Source organism: Leishmania mexicana, chromosome 8 (genome assembly GCF_000234665.1).
Source record: "Leishmania mexicana MHOM/GT/2001/U1103 complete genome, chromosome 8".
Classification (NCBI taxonomy): domain Eukaryota; phylum Euglenozoa; class Kinetoplastea; order Trypanosomatida; family Trypanosomatidae; genus Leishmania; species Leishmania mexicana.
In genome coordinates, this window is record NC_018312.1 from 1,475,783 (window position 1) to 1,490,056 (window position 14,274).

Consider the following 14,274-nt stretch of genomic DNA (forward strand, 5'->3'; position numbering starts at 1 on the left):
CCGTTTGCATGGTGCTGCGCGGCTGTCGGTGCGTGCGGGCTCCCTGTCGAGTGTCGATGTGGCTTCGCTGTCGAGTGCGCGTGCTGGCGTGATGACGGTTTCTGCGTGGCCGTCCTCGTCCTCTCCTGCGCGTGCCCTCTGCGCCGTGCCCGCCGCTCCGTCCGCTTTTGCCTGTGCTGCGCTGCACGGCGCCGTGCGCTCTGCAGTGGGCGACGCACCGTTAGCGGGGACGGGCGCACCGACGACCCTGCCGTCAGGCACGCCTGCCCGACGCCCCTTTGCGAAGCGTGAGCGCGAGAGGGGCAGCGAGGGGATGTGACGGCCGCCGCCAGGGCCGGACGGTGACCGCGGGAATGCGACGGAGCGTGGCGGCGAGGGCGGCGAGGGGGCGCGGAGGGCAGGGGGGAGAGACGGACGCACTTGAGAGAGCGGCGGGAGGCGCAGCGCCGCACTGCGTCTCTGTGGTGTCTCTCTCAAGTCCGCTGTTGCCGCCGCCCTCGCGTGTCTGCCTCACCCCCTGGCGCACACCGGACGGACTGCTCGAGGGGAGACGGGGTGCGCTGGTGTGGTGGTGGCGGGTGCAGGCGACACACCGGTGCACACGCAACGCCAGAGGGGCCGACTGCAGGTCTTGCTCTTCTTCCTTCGCGAGGCATGCACGCCCTACGTGTGCGCGCACCCACGCTGGCGCTGGTGCACAGGAGGGCACCCCCGGCGTGCAGGGGAGTGCGGGGCCGGCGAGGTGTGTGGGAAGTCGGAGGCGGCTCCGATGCGGCTGCGGAGGCAACGTGACGTCGGGCATGTGCATGTGGCGCTTGCGCGTTGCTGCTCTCTGGAGCCGTGCTGACGACCGCGCGCTGCGCTCCTCTCCGTCTCTCGCTTGTTTCCGGTTTCGCGTCGACGCGCGCCTCCCCTCGATGGGCTACTGTGCCGCACGGCGTGCGCGTGTGTGCGTGTGCCCGTGTCCCTGTGACCGTCCACCTCCTTGCTCAGTGGATGGCGCTACCACGGCGCCCCTCCCCTGCTGCGACGGCTCCCCGCGGCGCTCGGACTCAGAGGGCGAGGATGGCGCCACCACGACGCTGTGAAGCCGTCGCGCGCACTCCCTGCACCACATAGTTTTGTTACTTTTCTTTTCGTATCTATTCCCGTTATCGTGGCCGCACCCGCCGCTCCGCGCTCTCCTCTCTCTCTGCCCTCCGCAGGTGCAGGACGTGTTAGGTGTTCGACTGTCTGCCTGCGTCCGCGTGCGTGCGTGCGTGTGTGTGCCTCAGTTCCCTTGCTGAGTCTTTATTATGTCTTTGCCTTTCCTGTGTCGTATCTTCCTCTGCGTTGTTTGTTTGGGTGCCTCGTCACACCACCGAGTCCTCCCGACGCGGGTGTGGAGAGTATCTACACCGCATAACGGCATGCCGCGGCTTGAGGCGTGTGAGGGGGAGGCATGGCATGTGCCTGCAGAGCACAGGGTCTCAAAAGGCCATGACCTGCGGCTGGCCAACTTCCTCTCTGCGCTCGCCCGGCATGCACCTAGACCACCCCCTGTTACCCACGCGACTGACGTCGCCGCTTCCGCCCTCGAGCAGGACCGTGGTCGCGCCCCGCGTGGACGGAGGCATGCCGTGCACCCTTGTCTCCGCCTTGCGCTGCTAGCGCTGCACGCACGCGAGGAGGGGACGAGCACGCACAGGATGTGCCGGTGAGGCGCATGCCCCGGATGCGCGGGAGGCGGTGCGTCCATGGCGACCGGGATGCAGCCGTGGTGCAACGGAGGCGGGTGCGCTGTGCTTGAGCTCGTGTGTTTGTGGACGTGTCGGTGTGGTGTGGCGCCGGCAAGTGCCGCCGTGCGTCCGGCAGCCACGCCAACCGCAGACCGCCAACCCTCCAAACGAGAGGGGCGGAGCACGCGCGCCGGGCCGTGACGGGGTGTGACGCTTTCGTCTCGCCGAGACGGCTCGCGTTTGCGTCGGCCCGGGACGGCGGAGCGCGTGTGTGCGCGTGCCTCTCGCCCCCTTTTTTCTCGCTTTGTCTTTCCTTCTGTGCTACGTCCCCCCGCGGGCGGCTCTGTTCGTTATGCCTCTCTTGCACTCGCGCTCTCGTGACGTCCGCTGGGCGACGCCGACGGCGTGCGCGCCGGCACTGGGCTCGCCCCCCCCTTCTCCGAGGGGAGGGGTAGGGGGTGCGGCGAGCACCTTGCTGCTGCCAGCGGCGCGGCTGTGCTATGTGCGTGCGTGTGTGTGCCTCGCGGCGACGCCGCCTCCATGTGCGCTCACTCCTCCTCGTCTGCCCCTCTCTTCTCTGCTGCGCCTTGGCGCTTGTCTTATGCGTGCTTCATGGCGAGGCACGAGGATGGGGAGCGACACCGCCGGGGTGAGCGCGACCCCCCGCACACCAAAACGGGGATACACCCATGGGCCGGCAGCGGTACGCGCTCCGGCGGACTGGGCAGGCGGGATGCGGGCAGAGGCACCGCCGACATCTGTCTGTGCGCGGTGGGCGGGACAGGTGGCGCTGCTGCCGGTGCATGTGATGCTGCCGCATGCGGTGCGGTGTGCTGCTTTCCGGATTGCCCGCGCGGCTGGCGCGCTGGTGGTGGCGTCGCCTCCTAGTAACGTCGCATCGCTGCCGTGGCTCTGCCGGCGTGCGTTGACGGTGAGCCGTCGGATGCACACGCCACGGCGCGGTGACGCACTGCGACGTGGGGCCCGCGAGCTGCGTGCGAGTGCGGGTGTGTTGCCGAGCACTTGCTGCGGGAGGACGCTCGGCGGCTGCGGAGGCTCGGCTGCCTGTGCTGGCATGGCAGGCGTGCATGCACGGGGGCGATGCGGCGGACTCGCGCGGTGTGTGCGCGGTGCACGGGCGGAGTCGCTGACGCGTGCGCATGCGTGTGTGTTTGTGTGCTGTGGTGCGTGCGTGCGCGGTGGTGAGTGGATGCTGACGGGGCACTGGCGCGCCCGCCGTCTCCTGGCTGCCTCGTCCTCTCCGCTGCGGGCCTGCGGGCGAGTGTGCCGGTGCCTGCGGACGTGCTTGTATGCGCTGCAGCCGGTGATGCCGGGCCCACTGGTCGCCCTCCGTTCCGCGACCCCTCTCGGACGCTGTAGGGGGCCCCTCCTCCGCTGTGCGCCGGTGCGCGGATTGCGGGTGTCGGGGGAGTGCGCCCGTGGCGTGGAGGGCCCTTCCGTGCGGCAGCTGGCTGGAGGCGGCTGCGAGGTGGTCGGTGGAAGGAGCGGGTGCGGCAGCTGTGCCAACAACTACGGTGGCTCTGCAATGTTCGGCCGGAAGCGCGGCGCATCGCCTGTCGATGGGTGTGAGCCGGACACGCGTGGCTGCGCGGACGCCGCAGGTGCGACACCGTGGCGGGGCTGCGGCCGGTGCCGATGGCCGTGGCGCACACGCTGCTGCCCCTGCTCTGGACCTCTACGCGGACCTGCTGACCGCGCGGCGACTGGAGCGGCTCTCGCCGGCGTAGGGGCACCTCCGGGATTGCGTGGAGGCTCTCTGCGGGGAGGTGTTTCTGGACGCGGTGTGCCGGGACGGAGGCGGCTTGGATGAGGTGCTTGCCGCCTGTGACGGGCGCCGTGTCTGTACGGGAAGGCGCACGGCTGCGAAGCTGCTGAGGGCTGTGCGGCGCTGCGGGACATGGCGCTGGGCGATCGCGCAGGGTGTGCGTGGGTGCTCGGTGGCAGGCCTGTGCGCTGCGCCTCCCGGTGGTGCTGGCTGTAGGCGCGCTGTGAAGTGAGGATGTGATGGGTGAGCGCGGGTGGTGTGTGTGTGCGAGCGCGTGTGTGTCTGGGCGGAGGGGCGTGTGCACGGATGCAGGGCCCCCTCGCGTGCTGCGACTGGCACCGGCGCCTTCGTCGGCGCATCGCGCGCACACGGTGTGGCTGCGTCTCACACCCCCTGCTCGCTGGTGACGTCTGTCTGTGGTGTGGTGCGGGGCTGCTGCGGTGCGGTGTCTGTGCGTGTTGGGCCCGTCTGCGCAGCCGCCGTGCCCCTGCCTGCTGTGTGCCGCGACGGGGGCTGTGTGCTTGTGTGCTGGTGTCTCCCCCGGCGGTGCTGTGGTCGGTGTGTGTTCTGCTGTGCGGGCCGGTGCTCGGGTGCGACGGTGCGTGGTGGCGGTGCTGCATGCCGCCCGCCCGCACGCCGTGGCGGCCCGCCTCGCCTGCGCACGGGTCTCCATCGTGGCCGCGCAGGCGCTCGTTTGGCGACGCGGAAGCGAGAAGGACGCAGCCGGAGGCACCGGGCGGTGTGCTGTGCGCCTGCGTGTCGTTGCACTCTCTCCCCCTCGTCCTCGCTGTGCGGCGCGCGGCACATGCGCCGGCCTCCTCTCCTGATGCTTTTTGTCTGTGCGCATGCCAGCCAACGGCGCATCTGCCGCCGCTGCGCACGCCTGGCAGTCTCCGCTGCCTGTGACCTCCCCCTGCCTCTCCACTCTCTGTGTCTCTGTCCCCTCCTCTCTCTCCTCGCCCCTGTCCGTCTGCGCCCTCTCACAACACGCGCGCACCCCCCACCGAACACCGACAACGCGCGCATGAACGTCGACGCAACGCACCTGTGCATGTGCTGTCAAGGCTCTCCCTCGCTGTCTCCGGCCTGCACCCCGCGCCCTCCTCGCCCGCTCTGTTGCGCCGTCTCGACCCCCAGACCCTGCGCCTCGCCCTTTGTGCTGTGTGCCTCCGCCTCGCCTCTCTCAGCTCTGCGTTGTGCGGTCTCCAAAATGGCGGTGAAGCTCGGCGTCATCGTCTACGTGGTGCTCCAGCTCATCGCGTTCGTGTGTGTGATGATCGGCACGGGGGTCGATATATTTTACATCAAACCGGAGAGCAGCTTTGGCTTGAGGGTGTGCATCACGTTGTGGGGTGGAAAGACCGATTGCCGAAAGGTCCAGGTATCAAACCCTGGGAACAAACTGTGGCTGCTGTGCCCGCGCATCCGGGACAACTTCCGGCTCGCTCAGGCGTTCGCTATCATCTCCATCTTCGTGTACGGCGCGGCACTGCTATTCGGCTGCCTTTTGCTGTACTGTTGCACTGGCTTCCGCTGGCTCTGCCTGGCGCTGAACATCGTGGGCGCTGTCACAGCTTGCGTTGTCTGGGCGCTCATGGTGGTGACCTACCGACTACAAGAGCTAAGGTGTGATGTGCTGAACGACGATTTTGTATTCGGCACAGGCTTCGGTCTCTACGTGTTCGCGTGGGTGCTGGATATCCTCAACATCATCTTCCTGATGCTCCCGTGGCAACTCGGCCAATCCGGTGAGGAAGCGGAAGAGCATGCCGCTGTGACAAAGGCAGCGGAGCAGTAGGAGGGAGAGTGCGGCAGGAATGCACGGTGGAGCTTGACATCCGCGCGGCAGCTCCACCGAGGCGTCGCCGTGGAGTGGCCTGATGAGCTGCTGCCGTCGGGACAGACGGAGGGAGCGGAGGCTGCGGACGCTGGCGTCGGCCTTTCGCCGGCACCCTCTCTCTCGCCGCCGCCTGGTGCGTGCGTGCGCGGCGCGGGTGACGCGTTGGCGATGCGGTTTAGCGGCGCACTCGCACCCTGCACGCATGTCCCGAGGAGCCCCTCTCGCTTTCTGCGCTGCGGCGTCGGCTTCCCCGTTCGGGTGGTGCTGCGCGGCTGTCGGTGCGTGCGCGCTCGCTGTCGAGTGCGCGTGGTGGCGTGATGACGGTTTCTGCGTGGCCGTCCTCGTCCTCTCCTGCGCGTGTCCTCTGCGCCGTGCCCGCCGCTCCGTCCGCTTTTGCCTGTGCTGCGCTGCACGGCGCCGTGCGCTCTGCAGTGGGCGACGCACCGTTAGCGGGGACGGGCGCACCGACGACCCTGCCCTCAGGCTCGCCCGCCCGACACCCCTTTGTGAGCCGAGAGCGCGAGAGGGGCAGCGAGGGGATGGCACGGCCGCCGCCAGGGCCGGACGGTGACCGCGGGAATGCGACGGAGCGTGGCGGCGAGGGCGGCGAGGGGGCGCGGAGGGCAGGGGGGGAGACGGACGCACTTGAGAGAGCGGCGGGAGGCGCAGCGCAGCACCGCGTCTCTGTGGTGTCTCTCGCGTCCGCGGTGGCCGCCGCCCTCGCGTGTCTGCCTCACCCCCTGGCGCACACCGCACGGACTGCTCGAGGGGAGACGGGGTGCGCTGGTGTGGTGGCGGGTGCAGGCGACACACCGGTGCACACGAAACGCCAGAGGGGCCGACTGCAGGTCTTGCTCTTCTTCGCTCCTCATGCACGCCCTACGTGTGCGCGCACGCGTAAGCACCTGCTGCTGCACAGGAGGGCACCCCCGGTGTGCAGGGGAGTGCGGGGCCGGCGAGACGTGTGGGAAGGCGGAGGCGGCTCCGATGCGGCTGCGGAGGCGACGTGACGTCGTGCATGTGCATGTGGCGCTTGCGCGTTGCTGCTCTCTGGAGCCGTCCTGACGACCGCGCACTGCGCTCCTCTCCGTCTCTCGCTTGTTTCCGGTTTCGTGTCGACGCGCCTCCCCTCGATTGGCTACTGTGCCGCACGGCGTGCGCGTGTGTGCGTGTGCCCGCGTCCCTGTGACCGTCCACCCCCTTGGTCAGTGGATGCCGCCACCATGGCGCCCCTGCCCTGCTGCGACGGCTCCCCGCGGCGCTCGCACTCAGAGGGCGAGGATGGCGGCACCACGACGCTGTGAAGCCGTCGCGCGCACTCCCTGCACCACCTAGTTTTGTTACTTTTGTTTCCTTATCTTTTCCCGTTATCGTGGCCGCACCCGCCGCTCCGCGCTCTTCTCTCTCTCTGCCCTCCGCAGGTGCAGGACGTGTTCGGTGTTCGACTGTCTGCCTGCGTCCGCGTGCGTGCGTGCGTGTGTGTGCCTCAGTTTGCTTGCTGAGTCTTTATTATCTGTTTACCTTTCCTGTGTCGTATCTTCCTCTGTGTTGTTTGTTTGGGTGCCTCGTCACACCACCGAGTCCTCCCGATGCCGGTGTGGAGAGTGTCTACACCGCATTACGGCATGCCGCGGCTTGAGGCGTGTGAGGGGGGAGGCATGGCATCTGCCGGCAGAGCACAGGGTCTCAGAAGGCCCTGTCCTGCGGCTGGCTAACCTCCTCTCTGCGCTCGCCCGGCATGCACCTAGGCCACCCCCTGTTACCCACGCGACTGACGTCGCCGCTTCCGCCCTCGAGCAGGACCGTGGTCGCGCCCCGCGTGGACGGAGGCATGCCGTGCACCCTTGTCTCCGCCTTGCGCTGCTAGCGCCGCACGCACGCGAGGAGGGGACGAGCACGCACAGGATGTGCCGGTGAGGCGCATGCCCCGGATGCGCGGGAGGCGGTGCGTCCATGGCGACCGGGATGCAGCCGTGGTGCAACGGAGGCGGGTGCGCTGTGCCTGAGCTCGTGTGTTTGTGGACGTGTCGGTGTGGTGTGACGCCGGCAAGTGCCGCTGTGCGTCCGGCAGCCACGCCAACCGCAGACCGCCAACTCTCCAAACGAGAGGGGCGGAGCACGCGCGCCGAGCCGTGACGCGGTGTGACGCTTTCGTCTCGCCGCGACGGCTCGCGTTTGCGTCGGCCCGGGACGGCGGAGCGCGTGCGTGCGCGTGCCTCTCGCCCCCTTTTTTCTCGCTTTGTCTTTCCTTCTGTGTTACGTCCCCCCGCGCGCGGCTCTGTTCGTTATGCCTCTCTCGCACTCGCGCTCTCGTGACGTCCGCTGGGCGACGCCGACGGCGTGCGCGCCGGCACTGGGCTCGCCCCCCCCCCACCCCCCTTCTGCGAGGGGAGGGGTAGGGGGTGCGGCGAGCACCTTGCTGCTGCCAGCGGCGCGGCTGTGCTATGTGCGTGCCTGTGTGTCCCTCGCGGAGACGCCGCCTCCATGTGCGCTCACTCCTCCTCGTCTGCCCCTCTCTTCTCTGCTGCGCCTTGGCGCTTGTCTCATGCGTGCTTCATGGCGAGGCACGAGGATGGGGAGCGACACCGCCGGGGTGAGCGCGACCCCCCGCACACCAAAACGGGGAGAGACCCATGGGCCGGCAGCGGTACGCGCTCCGGCGGACTGGGCAGGCGGGATGCGGAGAGGCACCGCCGACATCTGTGTGTGCGCGGTGGGCGGCACAGGTGGCGCTGCTGCCGGTGCATGTGATGCTGCCGCATGCGGTGCGGTGTGCTGCTTTCCGGATGCCCGCGCGGCTGGCGCGCTGGTGGTGGCGTCGCCTCCTAGTAACGTCGCATCGCTGCCGTGGCTCTGCCGGCGTGCGTTGACGGTGAGCCGTCGGATGCACACGCCACTGCGCGGTGACGCACTGCGACGTGGGGCCCGCGAGGTGCGTGCGAGTGCGGGTGTGTTGCCGAGCACTTGCTGCGGGAGGACGCTCGCCGGCTGCGGAGGCTCGGCTGCCTGTGCTGGGATGGCAGGCGTGCATGCACGGAAGCGATGCGGCGGACTTGCGCGGTGTGTGCGCGGTCCACGGGCGGAGTCGCTGACGCGTGCGCATGCGTGTGTGTTTGTGTGCTGTGGTGCGTGCGTGCGCGTTGGTGAGTGGATGCTGACGGGGCACTGGCGCGCCCGCCGTCTCCTGGCTGCCTCGTTCTCTCCGCTGCAGGCCTGCGGGCGAGTGTGCCGGTGCCTGCGGACGGGCTTGTATGCGCTGCAGCCGATGATGCCGGGCCCACTGGTCGACCTCCGTTCTGCGACCCCTCTCGGACGCTGTAGGGGGCGTGCCGGAGCGGTGTGCGCCGTAGGCGGCTGTTGTGTTGCCGGTGCGGAGGGGGCCCCTCCTCCGCTGTGCGCCGGTGCGCGGATTGCGGGTGTCGGGGGAGTGCGCCCGTGGCGTGGAGTGCCCTTCCGTGCGGCAGCTGGCTGGAGGCGGCTGCGAGGTGGTCGGTGGAAGGCGCCCGCGCCGGCTGCCGGGAGAAGGAGCGGGTGCGGCAGCGGTGCCAGCAACGACGGTGGCGCTGCAGTGGTCGGCCGGGAACGCGGCGGATCGCCTGTCGATGGGCGTGAGCCGGACACGCGTGACTGCGCGGATGCCGCAGGTGCGACACCGTGGCGGGGCTGCGGCCGGTGCCGATGGCCGTGGCGCACACGCTGCTGCCCCTGCTCTGGACCTCTACGTGGACCTGCTGACCGGGCGGCGACTGGAGCGGCTCTCGCCGGCGTAGGGGCACCTCATGGATTCCGTGGAGGCTCTCTGCGGGGAGGTGTTTGTGGAGGCGGTGTGCCGTGGCGGAGGCGGCTTGGATGAGCTGCTTGCCGCCTGTGACGGGCGCGGTGTCTGTGCGGGAAGGCGCAGGGATGCCAGGCTGATGAGGGCTGTGCGACGCTGCGGCACATGGCGCTGGGCGATCGCGCAGGGTGTGCGTGGGTGCTCGGTGGCAGGCCTGTGCGCTGTGCCTCCCGGTGGTGCTGGCTGTAGGCGCGCTGTGAAGTGAGGACGTGATGGGTGAGCGCGGGTGGTGTGTGTGTGCGAGCGCGTGTGTGTCTGGGCGGAGGGGCGTGTGTACGGATGCAGGGCCCCAACGCGTGCTGCGACTGGCACCGGCGCCTTCGTCGGCGCATCGCGCGCACACGGTGTGGCTGCGTCTCACACCCCCTGCTCGGTGCTGACGTCTGTCTGTGGTGTGGTGCGGGGCTGCTGCGGTGCGGTGTCTGTGCGTGTTGGGCCCGTCTGCGCAGCTGCCGTGCCCGTGCCTGCTGTGTGCCGCGACGGGGTCTGTGTGCTTGTGTGCTGGTGTCTCCCCCGGCGGTGCTGTGGTCGGTGTGTGTTCTGCTGTGCGGGCCAGTGCTCGGGTGCGACGGTGCGTGGTGGCGGTGCTGCATGCCGCCCGCCCGCACGCCGTGGCGGCCCGCCTCGCCTGCGCACGGGTCTCCATCGTGGCCGCGCAGGCGCTCGTTTGGCGACGCGGAAGCGAGAAGGACGCAGCCGGAGGCACCAGGCGGTGTGCTGTGCGCCTGCGTGTCGTTGCACTCTCTCCCCCTCGTCCTCGCCGTGCGGCGCGCGGCACATGCCCCGGCCTCCTTTCCTGATGCTTTTTGTCTGTGCGCATGCCAGCCAGCGGCGCATCTGCCGCCGCTGCGCACGCCTGGCAGTCTCCGCTGCCTGTGACCTCCCCTGCCTCCCCACTCTCTGTGTCTCTGTCCCCTCCTCTCTCTCCTCGCCCCTGTCCGTCTGCGCCCTCTCACAACACGCGCGCACCCCCCACCGAACACCGACAACGCGCGCATGAACGTCGACGCAACGCACCTGTGCATGTGCTGTCAAGGCTCTCCCTCGCTGTCTCCGGCCTGCACCCCGCGCCCTCCTCGCCCGCTCTGTTGCGCCGTCTCGACCCCCAGACCCTGCGCCTCGCCCTTTGTGCTGTGTGCCTCCGCCTCGCCTCTCTCAGCTCTGCGTTGTGCGGTCTCGAAAATGGCGGTGAAGCTCGGCGTCATCGTCTACGTGGTGCTCCAGCTCATCGCGTTCGTGCTCTTGATGATCGGCACGGGGGTCGATATGTTTTACATAAAACCGGACTTCAGCTTTGGCTGGAGGGTATGCGTCACGTTGTGGGGTGGAAAGGATGATTGCCGAAAGCCCAAGATTACCATCACGTCGGACTTCCAGTGGGCGCTCTGCCCGCGCCTCCGGGACAACTTCCGCGCTGCTGAGGCGTTCGCTATCATCTCCATCTTCGTGTACGGCTTTGCGTTCCTCTTCGGCTTCCTTTTGCTGTACTTCTGCGCACTCTTCCGCTGGGTCTGCCTGACGCTGAACATCGTCGGTGCTGTCACCGCTGGTGTTGTCTGGGTGCTCATGGTGGTGACTTACCGAATCAAGGATCCAAAGTGTGAAAAGCTGAGTATAGCCTACAATTTCGGCACTGGCTTCGGTCTAATTTTGTGCGCCTGGGTGCTGGATATCCTCGACCTCATCTTCCTGCTGGTCCCGTGGCAACTCGGGGAATCCGGTGAGAGTGAGGAGTCGAAGGAGTATACGGAGGAGATGGAGGAGGAAGAGTCAATGCCAGAGGAGGAGGAGTATAAGGAAATGGAGTAGGAGGGAGAGTGCGGCAGGATTGCACGGTGGAACTTAGCGGCAGCGCGGCAGCTCCACCGAGGCGTCGCCGTGGAGGGGCCGGGTGAGCGGCTGCCGTCGGGACAGACGGAGGGCGCGGAGTCTGCGGACGCTGGCGTCGGCCTTTCGCCGGCACCCTCTCTCTCGCCGCCGCCTGGTGCGTGCGTGTGCGGCGCGGGTGACGCGTTGGCGATGCGGTGCCGCCGCGCACGCGCACCCTGCCCGCACGTCCCGAGGAGCCCCTCTCGCTTTCTGCGCTGCGGCGTCGGCTTCCCCGCTCGCGTGGTGCTGCGCGGCTGTCGGTGCGTGCGCGCTCCCTGTCGAGTGTTGATGTCGTTTCGCTGTCGAGTGCGCGTGCTGGCGTGATGACGGTTTCTGCGTGGCCGTCCTCGTCCTCTCCTGCGCGTGTCCTCTGCGCCGTGCCCGCCGCTCCGTCCCCTTTTGCCTGTGCTGCGCTGCCCGACGCCGTGCGCTCTGCAGTGGGCGACGCACCGTTAGCGGGGACGGGCGCACCGACGACCCTGCCCTCAGGCTCGCCCGCCCGACGACCCTTTGTGAGCTGAGAGTGCGAGAGGGGCAGCGAGGGGATGCGACGGCCGCCGCCAGGGCCGGACGGTGACCGCGGGAATGCGACGGAGCGTGGCGGCGAGGGTGCGCGGAGGGCAGGGGAGAGACGGACGCGCTTGAGAGAGCGGCGGGAGGCGCAGCGCAGCACCGCGTCTCTGTGGTGTCTCTCTCGCGTTCGCCGTTGCCTCCGCCCTCGCGTGTCTGCCTCACCCCCTGGCGCACACCGCACGGACTGCTCGAGGGGAGACGGGGTGCGCTGGTGTGGTGGCGGGTGCAGGCGACACACCGGTGCACACGAAACGCCAGAGGGGCCGACTGCAGGTCTTGCTCTTCTTCGCTCCTCATGCACGCCCTACGTGTGCGCGCACGCGTAAGCACCCGCTGCTGCACAGGAGGGCACCCCCGGCGTGCAGGGGAGTGCGGGGCCGGCGAGACGTGTGGGAAGGCGGAGGCGGCTCCGATGCGGCTGCGGAGGCGACGTGACGTCGTGCATGTGCATGTGGCGCTTGCGCGTTGCTGCTCTCTGGAGCCGTCCTGACGACCGCGCACTGCGCTCCTCTCCGTCTCTCGCTTGTTTCCGGTTTCGTTTCGACCCGCGCCTCCCCTCGATGGGCTACTGTGCCGCACGGCGTGCGCGTGTGTGCGTGTGCCCGCGTCCCTGTGACCGTCCACCCCCTTGGTCAGTGGATGCCGCCACCATGGCGCCCCTGCCCTGCTGCGACGGCTCCCCGCGGCGCTCGCACTCAGAGGGCGAGGATGGCGGCACCACGACGCTGTGAAGCCGTCGCGCGCACTCCCTGCACCACCTAGTTTTGTTACTTTTGTTTCCTTATCTTTTCCCGTTATCGTGGCCGCACCCGCCGCTCCGCGCTCTCCTCTCTCTGCCCTCCGCAGGTGAAGGACGTGTTCGATGGTTGACTGTCTGCCTGCGTCCGCGTGCGTGCGTGCGTGTGCGTGCCTCAGTTTGCTTGCTAAGTCTTTATTATATCTTTGCCTTTCCTGTGTCGTATCTTCCTCTGCGTTGTTTGTTTGGGTGCCTCGTCACACCACCGAGTCCTCCCGACGCCGGTGTGGAGAGTATCTACACCGCATAACGGCATGCCGCGGCTTGACGCGTGTGAGGGGGGAGGCATGGCATCTGCCTGCAGAGCACAGGGTCTCAGAAGGCCCTGTCCTGCGGCTGGCCAACCTGCTCTCTGCGCTCGCCCGGCATGCACCTAGGCCACCCCCTGTTACCCACGCGACTGACGTCGCCGCTTCCGCCCTCGAGCCGGACCGTGGTCGCGCCCCGCGTGGACGGAGGCATGCCGTGCACCCTTGTCTCCGCCTTGCGCTGCTAGCGCCGCACGCACGCGAGGAGGGGACGAGCACGCACAGGATGTGCCGATGAGGCGCGTGCCCCGGATGCGCGGGAGGCGGTGCGTCCATGGCGACCGGGATGCAGCCGTGGTGCAACGGAGGCGGGTGCGCTGTGCTTGAGCTCGTGTGTTTGTGGACGTGTCGGTGTGGTGTGGCGCCGGCAAGTGCCGCTGTGCGTCCGGCAGCCACGCCAACCGCAGACCGCCAACCCTCCAAACGAGAGGGGCGGAGCACGCGCGCCGGGCCGTGACGGGGTGTGACGCTTTCGTCTCGTCGAGACGGCTCGCGTTTGCGTCGGCCCGGGACGGCGGAGCGCGTGCGTGCGCGTGCCTCTCGCCCCCTTTTTTCTCGCTTTGTCTTTCCTTCTGTGTTACGTCCCCCCGCGGACGGCTCTGTTCGTTATGCCTCTCTCGCACTCGCGCTCTCGTGACGTCCGCTGGGCGACGCCGACGGCGTGCGCGCCGGCACTGGGTTCGCCCCCCCCCCCTTCTGCGAGGGGTGGAGTAGGGGGTGCGGCGAGCACCTTGCTGCTGCCAGCGGCGCGGCTGTGCTATGTGCGTGTGTGTGTGTGCCTCGCGGCGACGCCGCCTCCATGTGCGCTCACTCCTCCTCGTCTGCCCCTCTCTTCTCTGCTGCGCCTTGGCGCTTGTCTCATGCGTGCTTCATGGCGAGGCACGAGGATGGGGAGCGACACCGCCGGGGTGAGCGCGACCCCCCGCACACCAAAACGGGGATACACCCATGGGCCGGCAGCGGCACGCGCTCCGGCGGATTGGGCAGGCGGGATGCGGGCAGAGGCACCGCCGACATCTGTGTGTGCGCGGTGGGCGGCACAGGTGGCGCTGCTGGCGGTGCATGTGATGCTGCCGCATGCGGTGCGGTGTGCTGCTTTCCGGATTGCCCGCGCGGCTGGCGCGCTGGTGGTGGCGTCGGCTCCTAGTAACGTCGCATCGCTGCCGTGGCTCTGCCGGCGTGCGTTGACGGTGAGCCGTCGGATGCACACGCCACCGCGCGGTGACGCACTGCGACGTGGGGCCCGCGAGGTGCGTGCGAGTGCGGGTGTGTTGCCGAGCACTTGCTGCGGGAGGACGCTCGCCGGCTGCGGAGGCTCGGCTGCCTGTGCTGGGATGGCAGGCGTGCATGCACGGAAGCGATGCGGCGGACTCGCGCGGTGTGTGCGCGGTGCACGGGCGGAGTCGCTGACGCGTGCGCATGCGTGTGTGTTTGTGTGCTGTGGTGCGTGCGTGCGCGTTGGTGAGTGGATGCTGACGGGGCACTGGCGCGCCCGCCGTCTCCTGGCTGCCTCGTCCTCTCCGCTGCAGGCCTGCGGGCGAGTGTGCCG

The 14,274-nt window shown here is 68.9% G+C and overlaps 2 protein-coding genes across 2 annotated transcripts; both read left to right on the forward strand.

The window, feature by feature from the left end:
• Positions 1-4,528: 4,528 nt before the first annotated feature.
• LMXM_08_0760 (putative amastin-like protein) lies at positions 4,529-5,302 on the forward strand (the record flags this gene model as incomplete). The annotated part of the gene is made up of 1 exon (XM_003872586.1): positions 4,529-5,302. The coding sequence occupies one exon, from the start codon at positions 4,529-4,531 to the stop codon at positions 5,300-5,302; it is 774 nt and encodes a 257-aa protein (XP_003872635.1).
• A 5,059-nt stretch (positions 5,303-10,361) lies between these two features.
• On the forward strand, positions 10,362-10,988 carry LMXM_08_0770 (putative amastin-like protein; the record flags this gene model as incomplete). The annotated part of the gene is made up of 1 exon (XM_003872587.1): positions 10,362-10,988. One exon carries the CDS (start codon positions 10,362-10,364, stop codon positions 10,986-10,988), a length of 627 nt encoding a protein of 208 aa, XP_003872636.1.
• Positions 10,989-14,274: the final 3,286 nt, after the last annotated feature.